The sequence below is a fragment of the Lontra canadensis genome, unplaced genomic scaffold (genome assembly GCF_010015895.1).
Source record: "Lontra canadensis isolate GAN:19392208 unplaced genomic scaffold, GSC_riverotter_1.0 scaffold120, whole genome shotgun sequence".
Taxonomy (NCBI): Eukaryota; Metazoa; Chordata; class Mammalia; order Carnivora; family Mustelidae; genus Lontra; species Lontra canadensis.
Window position 1 is genome coordinate 2,602,374 of NW_022631114.1, and position 14,020 is coordinate 2,616,393.

General features: G+C 43.1%; 1 protein-coding gene across 1 annotated transcript in view; it reads right to left on the bottom strand.

The window, feature by feature from the left end:
• Positions 1 to 233: 233 nt before the first annotated feature.
• The window catches only part of DISC1 (DISC1 scaffold protein), a 300,758-nt gene continuing 286,971 nt past the window's right edge, over positions 234 to 14,020 (bottom strand). Inside the window, exons 12-14 of the mRNA XM_032841136.1 lie at positions 10,279 to 10,396; positions 845 to 985; positions 234 to 378 (exon numbers count right to left, since the gene is read on the bottom strand). Coding sequence (XP_032697027.1) covers positions 846 to 985; positions 10,279 to 10,396 — 258 coding nt within the window. The 3' untranslated portion in view covers positions 234 to 378; position 845. The remainder of the gene's footprint in view (positions 379 to 844; positions 986 to 10,278; positions 10,397 to 14,020) is intronic.

Sequence of the window (14,020 nt, forward strand, 5' to 3'; positions counted from 1 at the left end):
ATACTGCAGTGGACTGAAAGAAGGCTTCCACATCCACGTCCTGGCCGGCACTGAGTGAAACATGTTAGGCAGGAAAAAAGGAGAGGCCCAGAAGTTTGAACTTGTCATCTGATCCCTTTATGCCCCTGCTCCCATCCCACTGTCATTGTGGGCAAATTTCGGGATGTCCTGGTGAAACACCAGGGACTCTTTCAGTAGAAACAGGAGTTGCCATAATAGGAAAATCTGACTGCACCTCACTGACAGGTTGTTACTTTAAAGCAATGTCTTTTGGAATTTTTCCTATGCATTCTTCTGAGATTATAGTGACTCACAGGAGAAGGTGAAAAGCTGTTAATTCCAGATCCTGGGGTTAATTAACTCCCTTAGATCATGCGCCTGTAGGAAAGTATAACAGGTACGGTGAGAGACACTTACGTTCAGTTTCCTCTTAACAAGTTCTTAAATCAGGAGATATTTTAATTGCAGCAGATGCAAGGTGGTACAGGAAAAGAGACATTTTGCTAGCAGAATTCAACCCCAGCTTCTGTCTAATGGGAGCTGAGATGGGAAGATTTTCGAGTCTGATGCAGGATCTCCCATGAACGACGCGGGAAAGGTGCCCCTGGCTGACACGTAGAAGGCAGTCTGGCGGATTGTCCCCCCAAAGTTCATCATGCTGTCTCCCCACTCTCAGCCCCAGGACAGAAAAGAGGACCACTTCTCTATGGGGAGTCCTCGGGTCCCTGTGTCCGTAACAGAGTCAGGCACGTTGGTCAGGCAGGGGAGGTGCCAGAGGCCTCCCGTGCATCCATATCGATGACGACATGGCCGCGCGCCCTCCCTGCCCCCCATCCTGTCCCACCTCAGGCCTGCACCTCCCGGATGCCAGCTGTCACACAGGACGCCGTAGCCTCTCTCTCTCCCGCCTCCTTTGCCGGCTGGAGCTGCAGGCTCATGGCCTGCAGAGTTTCCTTCACCATCTGGAGCTCCCTCCTGAGAGACTGTGCACGCACGGTTAAGGAACACACGCGAAGGTGAAGGGCGGATCTCGGCAGCCTCCGAGGGAGCTAATAAGAGCACGTGCACCAGCGGGAAGCAGATGGGCACTGACATCTAATTGCAGTTTCAAGTTCTTCCAAATTGTAGGAATTAAATATTAATACAAATTTTATACTTTTTGTAAGAGTGATCGCCATCTCCACGAGGCCCGAGGTTATGAACTATCTCAGGTAAGGTTTCAAGAAGTAAAAGGGAGAGTCGGCTGGTAGACCGAGACAGATGGCCAACTGGGAGGCGCGATGATAGAGGATCAGTGTGACTGGGATTCCTGCGAAGCCCCAGACGGGGGCAGCTCGACAGCCACATCCAAGTGCCCAGACGGCCCAGAGGGCAGAGGCCTGGACATAAGAGCTTCCTCAAGAATTCCAGTATTGGGGGGCACCATAAGTCCGGACTAGGAGTTATGAGGGACCAGAGTCCCTGTTGGCCACGAGCCAGCCTTGCCACCTTGTGCAAATCACTTTGAACCTCCGTTTTCTGTGAAACAATGATTTCTAAACTCTTGTAGGTTCTAATCTGCTGTCCTATGTGATTATACTTCCCAGGGACTTGTAAAATAGCCAGGCAGGGTGCTCAAGATTTGACGGAGCTCAGGGAGCTTGCCCTTTCTGGGCAGGCTGGTTGGTTTTTCCTTAAATAGTTGGGTTCTTACATCCCTTGCCTTTAAAGTTATTTCTTACCTAAAGAAAACTATCACAGAGAACTTGGCAAATAATCATATGAGATATATAAGGCTGTCATCTTCTCAAGAAATGAGCCCTTTTCTGCGATTCCATTTAACAAATGGTGCTTTGTCTATCCATGGTCAGATCCCTGTTTCCTTGTGTACCTATAGTCAGAACAACTCAAAGATAAACAGGATGAGTTTCATAAGCAAATTAATGTCACTTCATCCAAGAGCAGTGAAGGGGAAGTATGGAAATATGGTACTTAGACATCACGTAAATACTGTTAAATCATCACATCAGGCCAGACCACTTAAACGTTTGTAGATCAGATATGGACAAAACAGGAAGAGAGAGAGCTTTGGGAAAAGCAGCTTGCCGATATCTTACCACTCAGACTGTCAACGCTACAATGTTGTTTTATTTAAGTACAATGTCAATGCAATGTCAAGGGAAAAAGATACCCCCAGGTTATGACTATAGAAAGCTTTCTCTTTCTTTTTTAAATAAAGAACTCCAGAGGATCCTGGGAATTATGCAAATGAACTTCTCCAAGCAAAATCGCTGAACCACCCTGAAAAGCTTTTGGCAGCTTTTCATCTGGAAGCTTCACCGGACTTCATCATTTGTGTAATTTACATTCATTTACTAGGATGGTTCACTCCTTGCACTTGAACTTGAGGGGAATGAGGGCGGGAGTGAGTGGGTACAAGGAAAGAAAAAATCCCATATTTACTTTTTTTTCCTTAAAAAAAAATAAAAGTCTTCATTTTCCTCCATTTCTCTGGACAACTCTGCTAATCTTTAGTGAAAACACATACGACTTTATAGGAGTAAAAACATACGGGGTCCCAGACTACAAACCAAGCTGCAATTTAATCACAAAGTTATGCTACATTTATAAAAAGTAAGCGTAGAGCTTAAGTAGTTTATGAATCCTGACAAACTCCTAAGATTTAATTACCTTTGACGTGCAGCCTGGGACTACACTCCCCCATTTGTAATAATTATTGCTAAAAGATGACACAGGTTTTTAGAGAGAGGATTGAGCCAAAAAAAGATACTTCTTAAAGAACTTGTGCAATTCCTGACCCTCACAGAACACACTGAAAGGTTTTTAAAAAGAGACCCAGAGAGACGCCACAGAGGAAAAAGACGAAGTGACATAATTAAACTAACGCATCAGCCCTTCATAGAACATTCTGCAACACCCCATGGAGGAATCAGAAAACAGGGATTTAAGCAAATGATCACCAGCGAGGGAAAAGTGGCAAACCACTTGAAGCTTTCATTGTCTCACTTGGAAAATGCATATTTTCTGGAGCTTGCCTCCACTAGCTACAAGGGAGGCTGCCCAATTCATGAATTGTTTAATAAAACCAATTAGATCTTCAAATACGTAAAATAAAAATAGAAAATAAAAATAAATAAAGTGCATATTCTCACACCTTCTTCCCAAGGCTAGAGTCAAAAGAAATATTTCTTTGCTGCCAGCATATAGGGTCTTTTGTGAGGCGTTATGAGACTTAAGGTTTATTCACTAATTTTTTACTATGACTGGAGCCAACAGCCTAGTTCTGCCTAAGCAGGACCAGACATCAGAAATCCTGGAAATCTCATTTCATGAGCCTAGAGTAACGATCAGCAAAATGATTAAAATCATGTTTTTATTACAAGTGTTGACGAAGATGTGGAGAAAAAAGGAAGCTTCGTGCACTGTGGGAGGGAATGCAAATTGGTGAGCCACAGTGGAAAACAGCACGGAGGTTCCTCAAAAAATTAAAAATAGACCTACCCTATGATGCAGTAATTCTACTACTGGGCATTTACACAAAGAATATGAAGACACTAATTAAAAAAGATACATGCATCCCTATGTTTATTGCATCATTACTGACAACAGACAAATTATGGAAGAAGCATGAAGTGTCCATGGATAGATGAATAGACAAAGAAAAAGTGGTGTATATATTATTTATATACATATTATATTATATATAATGGAATGCTACTACATATATAATATAGTAGCATTCCATTATATATATATAGAGAGAGAGAGAGAATATAATGCTAAGTGACATAATATCATATGATAGAGAAAGACAAATATCATAGGATTTTATTCATATGTAGAATTGAAGAAACAAAACAAACAAAAAAATACCTTTTTTTTTTTTTTTTTAAAGACTCTTAATATAGGGAACAAACTGCTGGTCACCAGAGGGGAGGTGGGGGGGATGGGTGAAACCGGTGATGGGGATTATGATCACATTTATCATGATGAGCCCCGGGTGATGTATGGAACGGCTGAACCACTATTTTATGCACCTGAAACTAGCATAACACTGTACATTAACTACACTGTAATTTAAAAAAAAAAAAAAATCATGCTTTTATTTACAAAATATCTCTCTCTAACCAACCTGTCTGTAGGATGCCTTGCGAATGTAAGTTCCAAAACACTTTGAATGTGCTGAAATGGGAGAGAATCCAGGATAATATGTGCAGTGGGCATGGGGAAGACCAAGCTGCAGAACAATGTATATGGAATGAAAAACCTATAGACAGAGTGATTTCTGCTAGAAAAGTGCCTTAGAAGGACACAGTGCTCCTAGGTATCGATCCTGGGAAGAATAGGCAGCCTTTTTTTTTTTTTTTCATACTTCTCTAGTATTTAAATGGGCATGCATACTTTTATATTTCGATCAATATATTTATAAAAGAAATCACTGGATACATTTCACCGTTAAGCAGTTGGGGAAATAAAAGAAGAGTAAGAGACCCTTGTTCTTTCCTTCATACATTCAGATATTCAAACACTTCCTAAGCTCCTACTGTGTGCTAAGAAAGGTTCTGAAAAAAGAAAAGCAAAAGAAAGAGAGAGAGAGAGAAAAAGAAAAAGAAGAAAAGAAAAAGAAAAAGAAAGAGAGGAAAAGAAGAAGAAAGAGAAAAAAGAAAAAGTAAGGCTCTGGATGTAGGAAGCACAGAAGTGAACAAAGTCATGGCCATCCTGGCATGTAGTGTCAGCGAGGGGAACAGGAAGTAAACTCACACGGGCACGTATGCAGACCGCTAGATGGGGGTGGTCGAGGGTTTGGAGCAATGGAGTGACTGATTACTCCGGCCACTTTCATCACTGGAAGGCTCAAGGAAGGGGGCAAAAGAAGAAGCAGGGAGATGAGAAGAGGTGGTTGCCATAATCCAATAATCCAGGGAAGAATAGATCACGTACTGAACCCGGCTAGGGGCTGTGGAGGTGAGAGGTGACCAGATTCTGCATACGTTCTGAAGGTCAAGCCAAGGGCATTTGGTGATAGACCAGATGTGGAATGTGAAAGAAGGAAAAGGCATTGAGAATGACTCCCAGATTTTTTTATCTAAGCGAAGAACTTGCAGTTTATCAAGGAGAAGACTGAGCACAAGTTGGATTTTTTTGAGGGTGGGGAGGAATTTTTGGAAAAGCCCATTTGTCAGCAGAAGGGAGACATTGAGTGAGGAGCAGACAGGAGTGTGAGGTTTGGGGTGAGATCCGGCCTGCTGATATGTACTTGGAGGTTATGTCCAAAAATATATTTTATAAAAAAAATTTCATACTTTCTCAGTTTATTGCATTTGCCACAGCTAACCAAAGTCTTCCGGCTATTTCGTACAGTAGGTCTGGAATCAGTGTTTCTGGTTGTTAGTCCAATAAACTCAACGTGGAAGCCCACTGACATATCTGACCTTGGTTTTTATCAAAGCACTGAGCAAATAAAGTACAACTCCAGCACTGGATTTTAGGTAGATATGACAGAGGTGCTCACTGCATCTAAATATAAGAGTAGGTCTCAAAGAGCTGAGTGACTCTGGTGATGCCTGGGCCATTGAGACCTCTCAAACTAATTATAAAGTTCCCCTGTAACAGATATGCCACCAGATATTTGTGGCGTCTAAGAAAATGAGCACATTAATTACAATAATGGCACAAGGATTGACATGCCAACATCTATAAAAACACCTCTGGAGCCCAAGACCATTCTTTACCACCTTGGGGCAGACTAGTCACATACTAAGCAAGTGTATAACTTCTTGCTAATGAAATTATGCAAGCTGGGTTTGCAATTAGTAAAGGGGTAAGACAGTAAGACAACTTCCCCAGATGTCATCCAGGCATAAAAAAAGACAACATCATCATTTTGGGCAGCTATTGGCAAAAACCCTCCAATTCTTTCAAGGAGGTCTTTTGTTTATGTATAAAAACCACTGAGTGTTTGCCAGTTGGGTTTCTTAGCAATCCTGTTCGCAGCTTAGTCAAAAGTAGATCGGCACATGGGGTCTGGTTTGGTTCAAGAAGAAACAACAGTATGCCTCTGAAAGGGCTTCTCATTTGCTAAAGTGTTTCTTTGTATCAACAGTGATGCCTTCGCAGGCAGTGAGAGGAAGTTTACCTTCCGGAGAGAGCTGAAGGCGAAGAACGCAGCTGTTGGAGAGCAAGGAGGAAAGCCTCATGCACACACGGGACCTGCTTGAATGCCTCTGATGGTTTTACAGGGCACTCCTTGGGATGCCCACCTAGCACCGAGTTTGCATTGTGCCAAGCCAGCAGCAGGACAGCCCGGGGTCCACTCTGCCTCCCGGGCTTCCTCTCCCCAGCCCACTCCCTTCGGCAGAAGCCAATGGAAGAAATCCTGGCCACCGTATTTGCCTCAGCCCAGCACACACAGTGCTTTCAACAACCAGCTCTCCCGGTCTGTTTTCTTCTCTTTAAGATTTGTAAGTAGAGTTCTGTGGTCCTCACGGCCCCTCTTCCAGCTCTTTAGCCGGAGAGTGGAAAACATGTCCAAGAAGGCACAGCAGCCACCCCAGACCGCTGCTACCTTTGTCTGCCCAAGCCACACACTGGAAAGTTGAACCAGACAAGGGATCTTAAGGGGATGTGATGTTCGTGCCTGTGCCTGGATGCATTCACAGTATGTTCATGCCACCCAGCACCACCAAAACTAATCGATTAGCCGCCATGCATTCCAAACAAGCAGCGAGAACAGAATTCCACAAAGGTCTCCTGGACATGGTTGCGAGTAGAACCACAAATAGGAGCAGTGTGCCCGCATCTGCTCTGCGACCCCAAAGCAGGCAGAACTGTCCTGCAGGCTTTGAAATACGCCCAAAGTGTCCCAATCTTACTTTTCCCCCTCTTTGAAAGTGTGTTGTAGAAGTTGAAGGAGGAAAAAAGAAGATGAGAAGAAACTTGCTTAGAAATTCCCCTCACCTGGATGGTTTTCAGCTGAAGCGTTTGCAAGAAGGAACCATTCAAAACGGTTTTCGAAACACGACCTCTAATTGGGACCCAAATGACTGTGAAATTGTGCTGGAGACTCAGACTGATGCTCTTGGAAACCCCGGCTTGACCGGCAGGGAAGTCACACCTCCTGTCCTCTCCTCAGACAGCAGGCACGGGTCAGCCCTCCGACGCCGGGGCTTCCAATTAATGGCTTGGACTTCTTTCTGACACTTGCCACCACCGTAGCTGACGGCTTTGTGTCATTCTTTGGTCATGCTACATGTAATTTAGTGAGTCTGTCGGGACGATGAAGAGACACGGGCTGTTTTCTGTCGCTTCTTGGAACTGTCAATCCAGTGTCTTCTTAAGACAGGACACTCTCCGCAGGCTGCCCATAGCCCTGATATCCAGTCAGGATGCCCAGAGGTTCTGTTTGGAAGCTCATCTCCACCCCTGGATGAGCGGTCCACCCCTCGCTGATGGCCCGCTGGCAACACTTCCTCCCACGCGTGGCTGACGCAGAAGCTCGGTGCCTTCCGCACGACGCGTGAGCATCTGTAGCCACCAAGGTTTGAATCTTCTGGACATTGATGTTCACTGTGGACTCACGTTCATCGTGCTCATGCTACATCACAGGCACTGTGGGCTCTGGCAGAGTGCTTAACGGAATCAAACAAAAATGCAACACTCGCTGTGTAATTCTTTTGTGTTGTCGATGGCAAGCTGTTTCTTTCAACCACACACGGCTTTGTATCTTTGATCAAGAATGGAAACACAAACCAGTCAGTTTGGCTGGAGGATTCAACAGCCTCTTTGAAGGGCTAGATAAGCTCTAATTTGAAACAAGGGCTTTGGTTCGTGTGGGGAGGGAGCCTCGCAGAGTCTTGTAACTTTGTCTTTCTATCTTAGGACGCCACGTTCCACTCAAATCTAAGTGCTGTTCTGTAGGAGTTCAAAGACTTGCTTCAGTGTCTTTGCTCTCGATCAGGGACACAGAACAAAGCCTGGGAATCAGAGGAAAGTTTGGGTTGAAATCCATATTGCGGGGCAGATTTGCTTGGAGGGAAGGAGGGTGTTTTCCAGCCCCGGTCTGACATACCCCAGTATGTCTCCGCTTAGCTCAGCAAAGATCAGCCAAATTCTCAAAAACAGAACTTCAATAGGCTACTTTTATTATAGCTTAAAAATTTTAGAATAACTGTACATTTCACACAACAGGCCTGTCCACTTACTTGTAGGCAAAGCTGCTTCCCAATGGGGCCAACAAGGACCACAGAGCTTGCCACTCATCAGAAATGACCCTGGAGCAGTCACTTAACTTCAGTTTTCTCAAGTATATCAAGTAGAAAGAACAATCCCTATCTATCTATAGCTGTTTTGTTAGACTTAAATGACATTTTTACATGGGCCACTGTGGGGTTACGGACGGACTCATTCAAGCATCTATTACAAAATAATTGAATAAATCTGTCTAAATGGGATGTGGCTGGAGCTTTTGACACAAACAGTGAAAATGTTGAGGCAAATGGGCTTGGAGAATGTAATTTCTACCTAAAACCAACATCTACCATGTACAAGCCTGTTAAAGAATTTTCCAGAATACAGCCTCATGTAGGCCTCACGAAAACCTTACAGACCCATGTCACTGTCCACTGTTGCTGAGGAGGAAGCCGAAGGATGAAGGGTCTCTATCAATTGTCCACGGTCCTGCTGCTCCTGAATCGTAGACTGGCTGTGGGGCCACTAAAGGGGGGGCTTATCTATACACAGCTCTGTCCCCTGTCAGCCTCCTCCCCTGCCACTCATCCCTATTAAGAAGAAAACCCAATTCCCTAGAACCAAACTTGACTATAAAATTTAGAAAACTTAGGTCCGGAGACCAGCACAGACCCTGCCTGCAGCACAGACCCCACAACCTGACTCCAAGGTGGCCTGAAGTGTGTCCTACTGGGGAGAGCCCCCGCTTGCTGGGCTGGGGAACCAGGAACCCCTCTGCATTACATTGCTCCCAGATGCTCATGCCCAGACAGCCACTTGCCCATTTGCTGGAGCCCCATGTCCCCTTGTAAGTCCTCAAATCTAGGTGATTCATGAACACGGAATAAACAAAATACAAGCCAAGGATGCGTCTGCTATTTCTATGGCCAACTTTGTAGCCAGAGCTTAAACACCAGTTTTGTAAGGGGCAGGAAATTATGAAGAACAGAATGTCTGCTTTTAAAAATCTACCTTGAGCAATGTGAAAGGAATTGCTGATTAAGCTGAAGAAATTTCCTGCTACGTTTAATAACCAAGGTCTAAGATTTAAGGTTATAATGAGGAAGGAACAGCGCTGAATCCATCATTAAACTACTGTGGATCTGAATACCTATGATTAAGATTAGTCCTTGGCCATTCAAAGCTGCTTTTACACACACACACACACACACACACACACAGAGTCACTCAGAATTAAGTGTAAAAAGAAACAGAATTCTGAAAAGTAAGATAGTGATGAGAAGCAAAGACCGAAATAGCTACATTTCCCACCAGCTTCTCTGGTAAAAGTCACACTACTGAATAGAAAGGATGAATGAACGAGAAGTGCTTTTATCCAGGGATATGTCCACTTCTGATTGAATAATTGAAAAGATACAGGCCGGGGCTCCATACGCCTTCATCCGTGCGCACAGCCAACCACATGCCCTTGAAAGAACTAACCAGAACTGAGTACATCCACGGATTTGCACTGGATATGGACGTGTATGGAAGGTAACATGTTCTCAGGCCATCTTGCTCAGTGGTGGTTGGGGTTGAGGAAGACATCTTCAGGTGTGACACCAAGTTTATGGAGTCTTGTACAAGAAGAAATTGAAAAGGGAATGAGCTGAAGTCCTATTAGTTATGATACTTGACTGCTCCTTCCAGGGCAGAATCGTATGGTTAAAAGAGAGAGAGACAGAGACAGAGAGAAAGAAGCCCCTAGAAAAAATGAGCTAATCAAACCCACAACCATCTGTGCCCCACAAACCTAGCTTCATGCCCCCTTGAAAACTGCATTTTGTTTTGGCCTTCTATGCATGTCTGAACTTCATGGTTCATTTTTAGTGGTCAGGCTTAATAATCAAAAATGCTGGATTACTTATCAAAGGCTAGAGAGAAAGCACTACATACAGGATAATCTCAAAGATCGAAGGTGTGCTATGCTATAAAACACAGTAGTATCTATTTGTTTCCATCTGCTAGGGCATGGAAAAATTGAGTATATTTTTAAGACTTGCTCTTACAAAACAACGAGCAGGTACTTAACCTGCGGGATGAAAAGGATATGAATGAGATCTTCATCGTGGCTGTGGATGGCTGTGTGAAGCTGATCTTCCAAGTACAGTAACTTCTTGTCTATGGCTTCACATTTTTCTCCAAGTTCCGAAGAAAGGAGCCAAGATTCCTGACCAGAGAAAAATAAAAAGATTGCTCGTAAGCTATCGACTTTTTCAGGACCATGAGCACATCTGTACTGTACCCAGTGGTACCCAGGGGGAAGATTAACCAGCAGAGTCCTCCCAGCTTCTGCACGCCAGGAGAATCATGCCAGAACCTTAGTCTTCCCTGGAGGTCATTCTTGTGAAGACATGAACCAATTTCAGGTTATTACCGAATGACGAGCTCCACGGGTGACCTCCCTTATCCGGTCATTTCAAAGTGCTATTTCCAGGATGTCAACTCCTAACATCAAATGATCAAAGGGGAAGCCTGAGTGTCCCAGCTGCATCCGTGGGCAGACTCACAATGTAATAGGAATTCGAAACGAAGTCGGGCTGGGGCGAACACGGGAGCAACCCCGGTTGAACCTACAAGAACAGAGCTATTCCTTTAAAGGCACAGGAACCCAATAGGGCAGCGGACATGTCTTCACACAGTAGTCACAGTGCCTGAAAGTTAGAAAATTAAGGAGACTTTAAATGCCATGAGATGGGCTTTATGCATAGAGTTGTCATTGCCACTACCACAGGTGTTAAGCTGCTCTCCCTCACAGCAGAAGCCCCAGAAGAGCAGGACCACTGAATGACAAGACCCCATAAGAGCATGGTGGATGGCGGTCTGCTCACTGTGGGGTCCAGAGCCCCGACACAGGGCAGGCATGGGGTACTCATTGGTTCCATGAATGAACATCTAAGTCTTGGATCTCCTTTCTTCTCAGATGCTCCCCCTTCCAACTTATATCCCATACATGAACCCCAAAAGTGGCCTACCCCACTTTCCAGGACAAAACCACACGCAGAGCAGGGCCCCTTCACCACCGGCCCAGGGGCTCACACCCGTTGTGTCCCCTCTCACACGCAACCTGATTTTGGCCAACAGGATGAACCCACTGCCTTCAGTCACACTACTCTTCCAGCCATCCTGATGTGCGTTAGGTTTTCGTGAGTGACAGTAAAACCCCTAAAGGCATGGGCTATCCGTTCATCCTGTACCCTCAAGCACCGTAACTGGCATTTAGAAGCCCACGGACTTAGAAAAGAAAAGAATAAACAAGGTAAAAAAAAAAAAAAAAAAAAAGAGGCAAGGAAATAGGGAATCTTAGAACAAAGGGAAAGGAAAAAAGCAGCATTATGCTTAGTGAGATAAGCCAGCCAGAGAAAGACAAATATCACATGGTATCACTTCTATGCAGAAGCTAAAAAAGCAGAATTTGTTGAAGAGGAGCCTCGAATGCTGGTTACCAAGGGTTTGGGGTGTGGGGGTGGGGAGATGTTGTTAAAAGAGACAAACTTGCACCTAGAAGAAGAATGAAGTCCTGGTTATTATCTAATGCACAGCACAGTGATTATAGTCAACAACACTGTAGTACAAACTTCAAAAATGCTAACAGACTAGATAGTGACCGTTCTCACCACAACAAAGAAATGATAATTATGTGATGTGACAGAGGTGTTAGCTAAACCAGGACGGTGATCATATTATGATATATAAATGTCTCAAGTCAACACACTATACAACTTTTGAGAGAGAGACAGAGACAGAGACAGAACATGCACATGGGCAGGAGTGCAGGTTGGGGGACGCAGAGGGAGGAGGGGAGACAGAATCTCAAGCAGACTCCACTACCAGCATGGAACCCGACATAGGGCTCAATCTCGCTCCCCTAAGATCATGACCTGAGCCAAAATCAAGAGTCTAACACTTAACTAACTGAGCCACCCACGCACCCCAACACGTTGTACATCTTAAACTTACATCCTGTTCTATGGAAATTATATTTCAGTAAAAAAACATAATAAAAAGATAGATAAATGAGCAGCAAAAGGCAAGTCATTAAAATTTAACCAAAAAATTTTAAAAATAAAAATAAATACATACATACATATATATATACATAAAATGTAACCAAATGTAAAAGCAATATTTTCTCAACCCGGAGTAAAAGGCTTAGAAGGTATACCAAAAGTATTTTTGTATAAGGGAAAGAATTAAGATATATATTTAGATTAAACTGCAGGGTTACTGTAAAAGCTGCAATTAAGACCCAAAAATACAACAAAATGCCCAGGTGTGGTGATATTTTCTGTTAAAGAGGCCTTAGAAATCACGAGTTATGTAATATTATAATTGGAGGCCAAGAATAACCATTAAATCCAGATATGTAATTTAATATTCATTATATTAACTCCAGAATGTTTTTGAGTTTATATCCCAATTGGTCAACTCTATTAGAATAGAACAATGCTAAGGGGAACTATAAATAACTATTGCAAATATTGGAGAAGCCTTTTCTATTGCAGGTAAATGTATATACAGAAGAAAAACGTTCACTGACAACATCAAACCATTTCAAGGACAAAGGAACACAAACAAAAAGCCCGGGAAGCGCACAGTGATGGTTTGCCCGTCATTGACCACAGCAGTGATGATGAGAAGACAGAGAATATATAAAAATCACATACGCATCCTTATTTTACTGATGCTAAAAGTAATCACATTATCACTCAAAGAGGCAGACAAATCGCATGGAAGCGGAGAGAGTGGACGGTGGGCATCGCCACCAACATGCGGGAAGTAAACGAAACGCCTCGAAGGAGAACATCTGTAGGCAAATGACTGGCGGCCGTGAGACCACGAGCCGTACATGGAGGAGAAAAGCATCATGTTGGGGGCGGGGGCTGGAATGCAAACATCCGAAAATACACTTGAAGAGAGGAAAAACACAGGCTTGGAAAGCAGAACCAAGGAACTGAAAGCACTTAAGATACAGGCAAATGACTTAATCCTGCCTGTCGTGCTGAAACAAACAGAAATCAGAGCTGAATTAAGTTCATTTAAAATATGGCTTTACAAAAAAAAATAAAATAAATAAAATAAAATATGGATTTACATTTGCTCCCTAAACTGATAAGCCACACCTGTTTGCCTTATAGAATGATGTATAGGTCGCCAGTGATTGTGTGAATTTGGGAAAGCGATTTCAGACCATGTAGCAAAAACTAAATTGTTCATAGCCTGGGATCCAAGAATCCCATTTCCTGGAATCTATCACAGAGAAATAAATTTTATTTAGATTTAAATAATATTTATTAAAACTTTTAAATAAGTATGGAAAATGTTACTTACATATGTTAAATTAAAATGTATCTTAATAATGCAAGAATATTTACATGAAAAGCATGGGAAAGAAGAAGTAAAATGTCCAACAATAAAAGGGGTGATTAAAATAAGTTCTGGTATATTTAATTCATATTTAGCCATTAAAATCATCTTAAGGCAGGTATATACAATGGAAAAAGCACTAAAATATTGACTATTACTATTTCGAGGGCTGGTGTTATTGAAGATTTTTATTTTCTTCTCCATACTTGGTTGTATTTTCCACCTCTCTAAAATATAAGAAAGAAAAAATTTACCGAGATTCAAGCCATAATGGATGTATGGAAAAAATACACCTGAATATTGTTTAAAAACGATTTTACAGATTAAAAAGACATAAAGAGGCAAAAAGAAACAAACTCAAAGAACTCATGGTTCCGTGACCACTAATGGGAGACCTGACTGGCCCTCTGCCCCCGGGCTGTTTCCC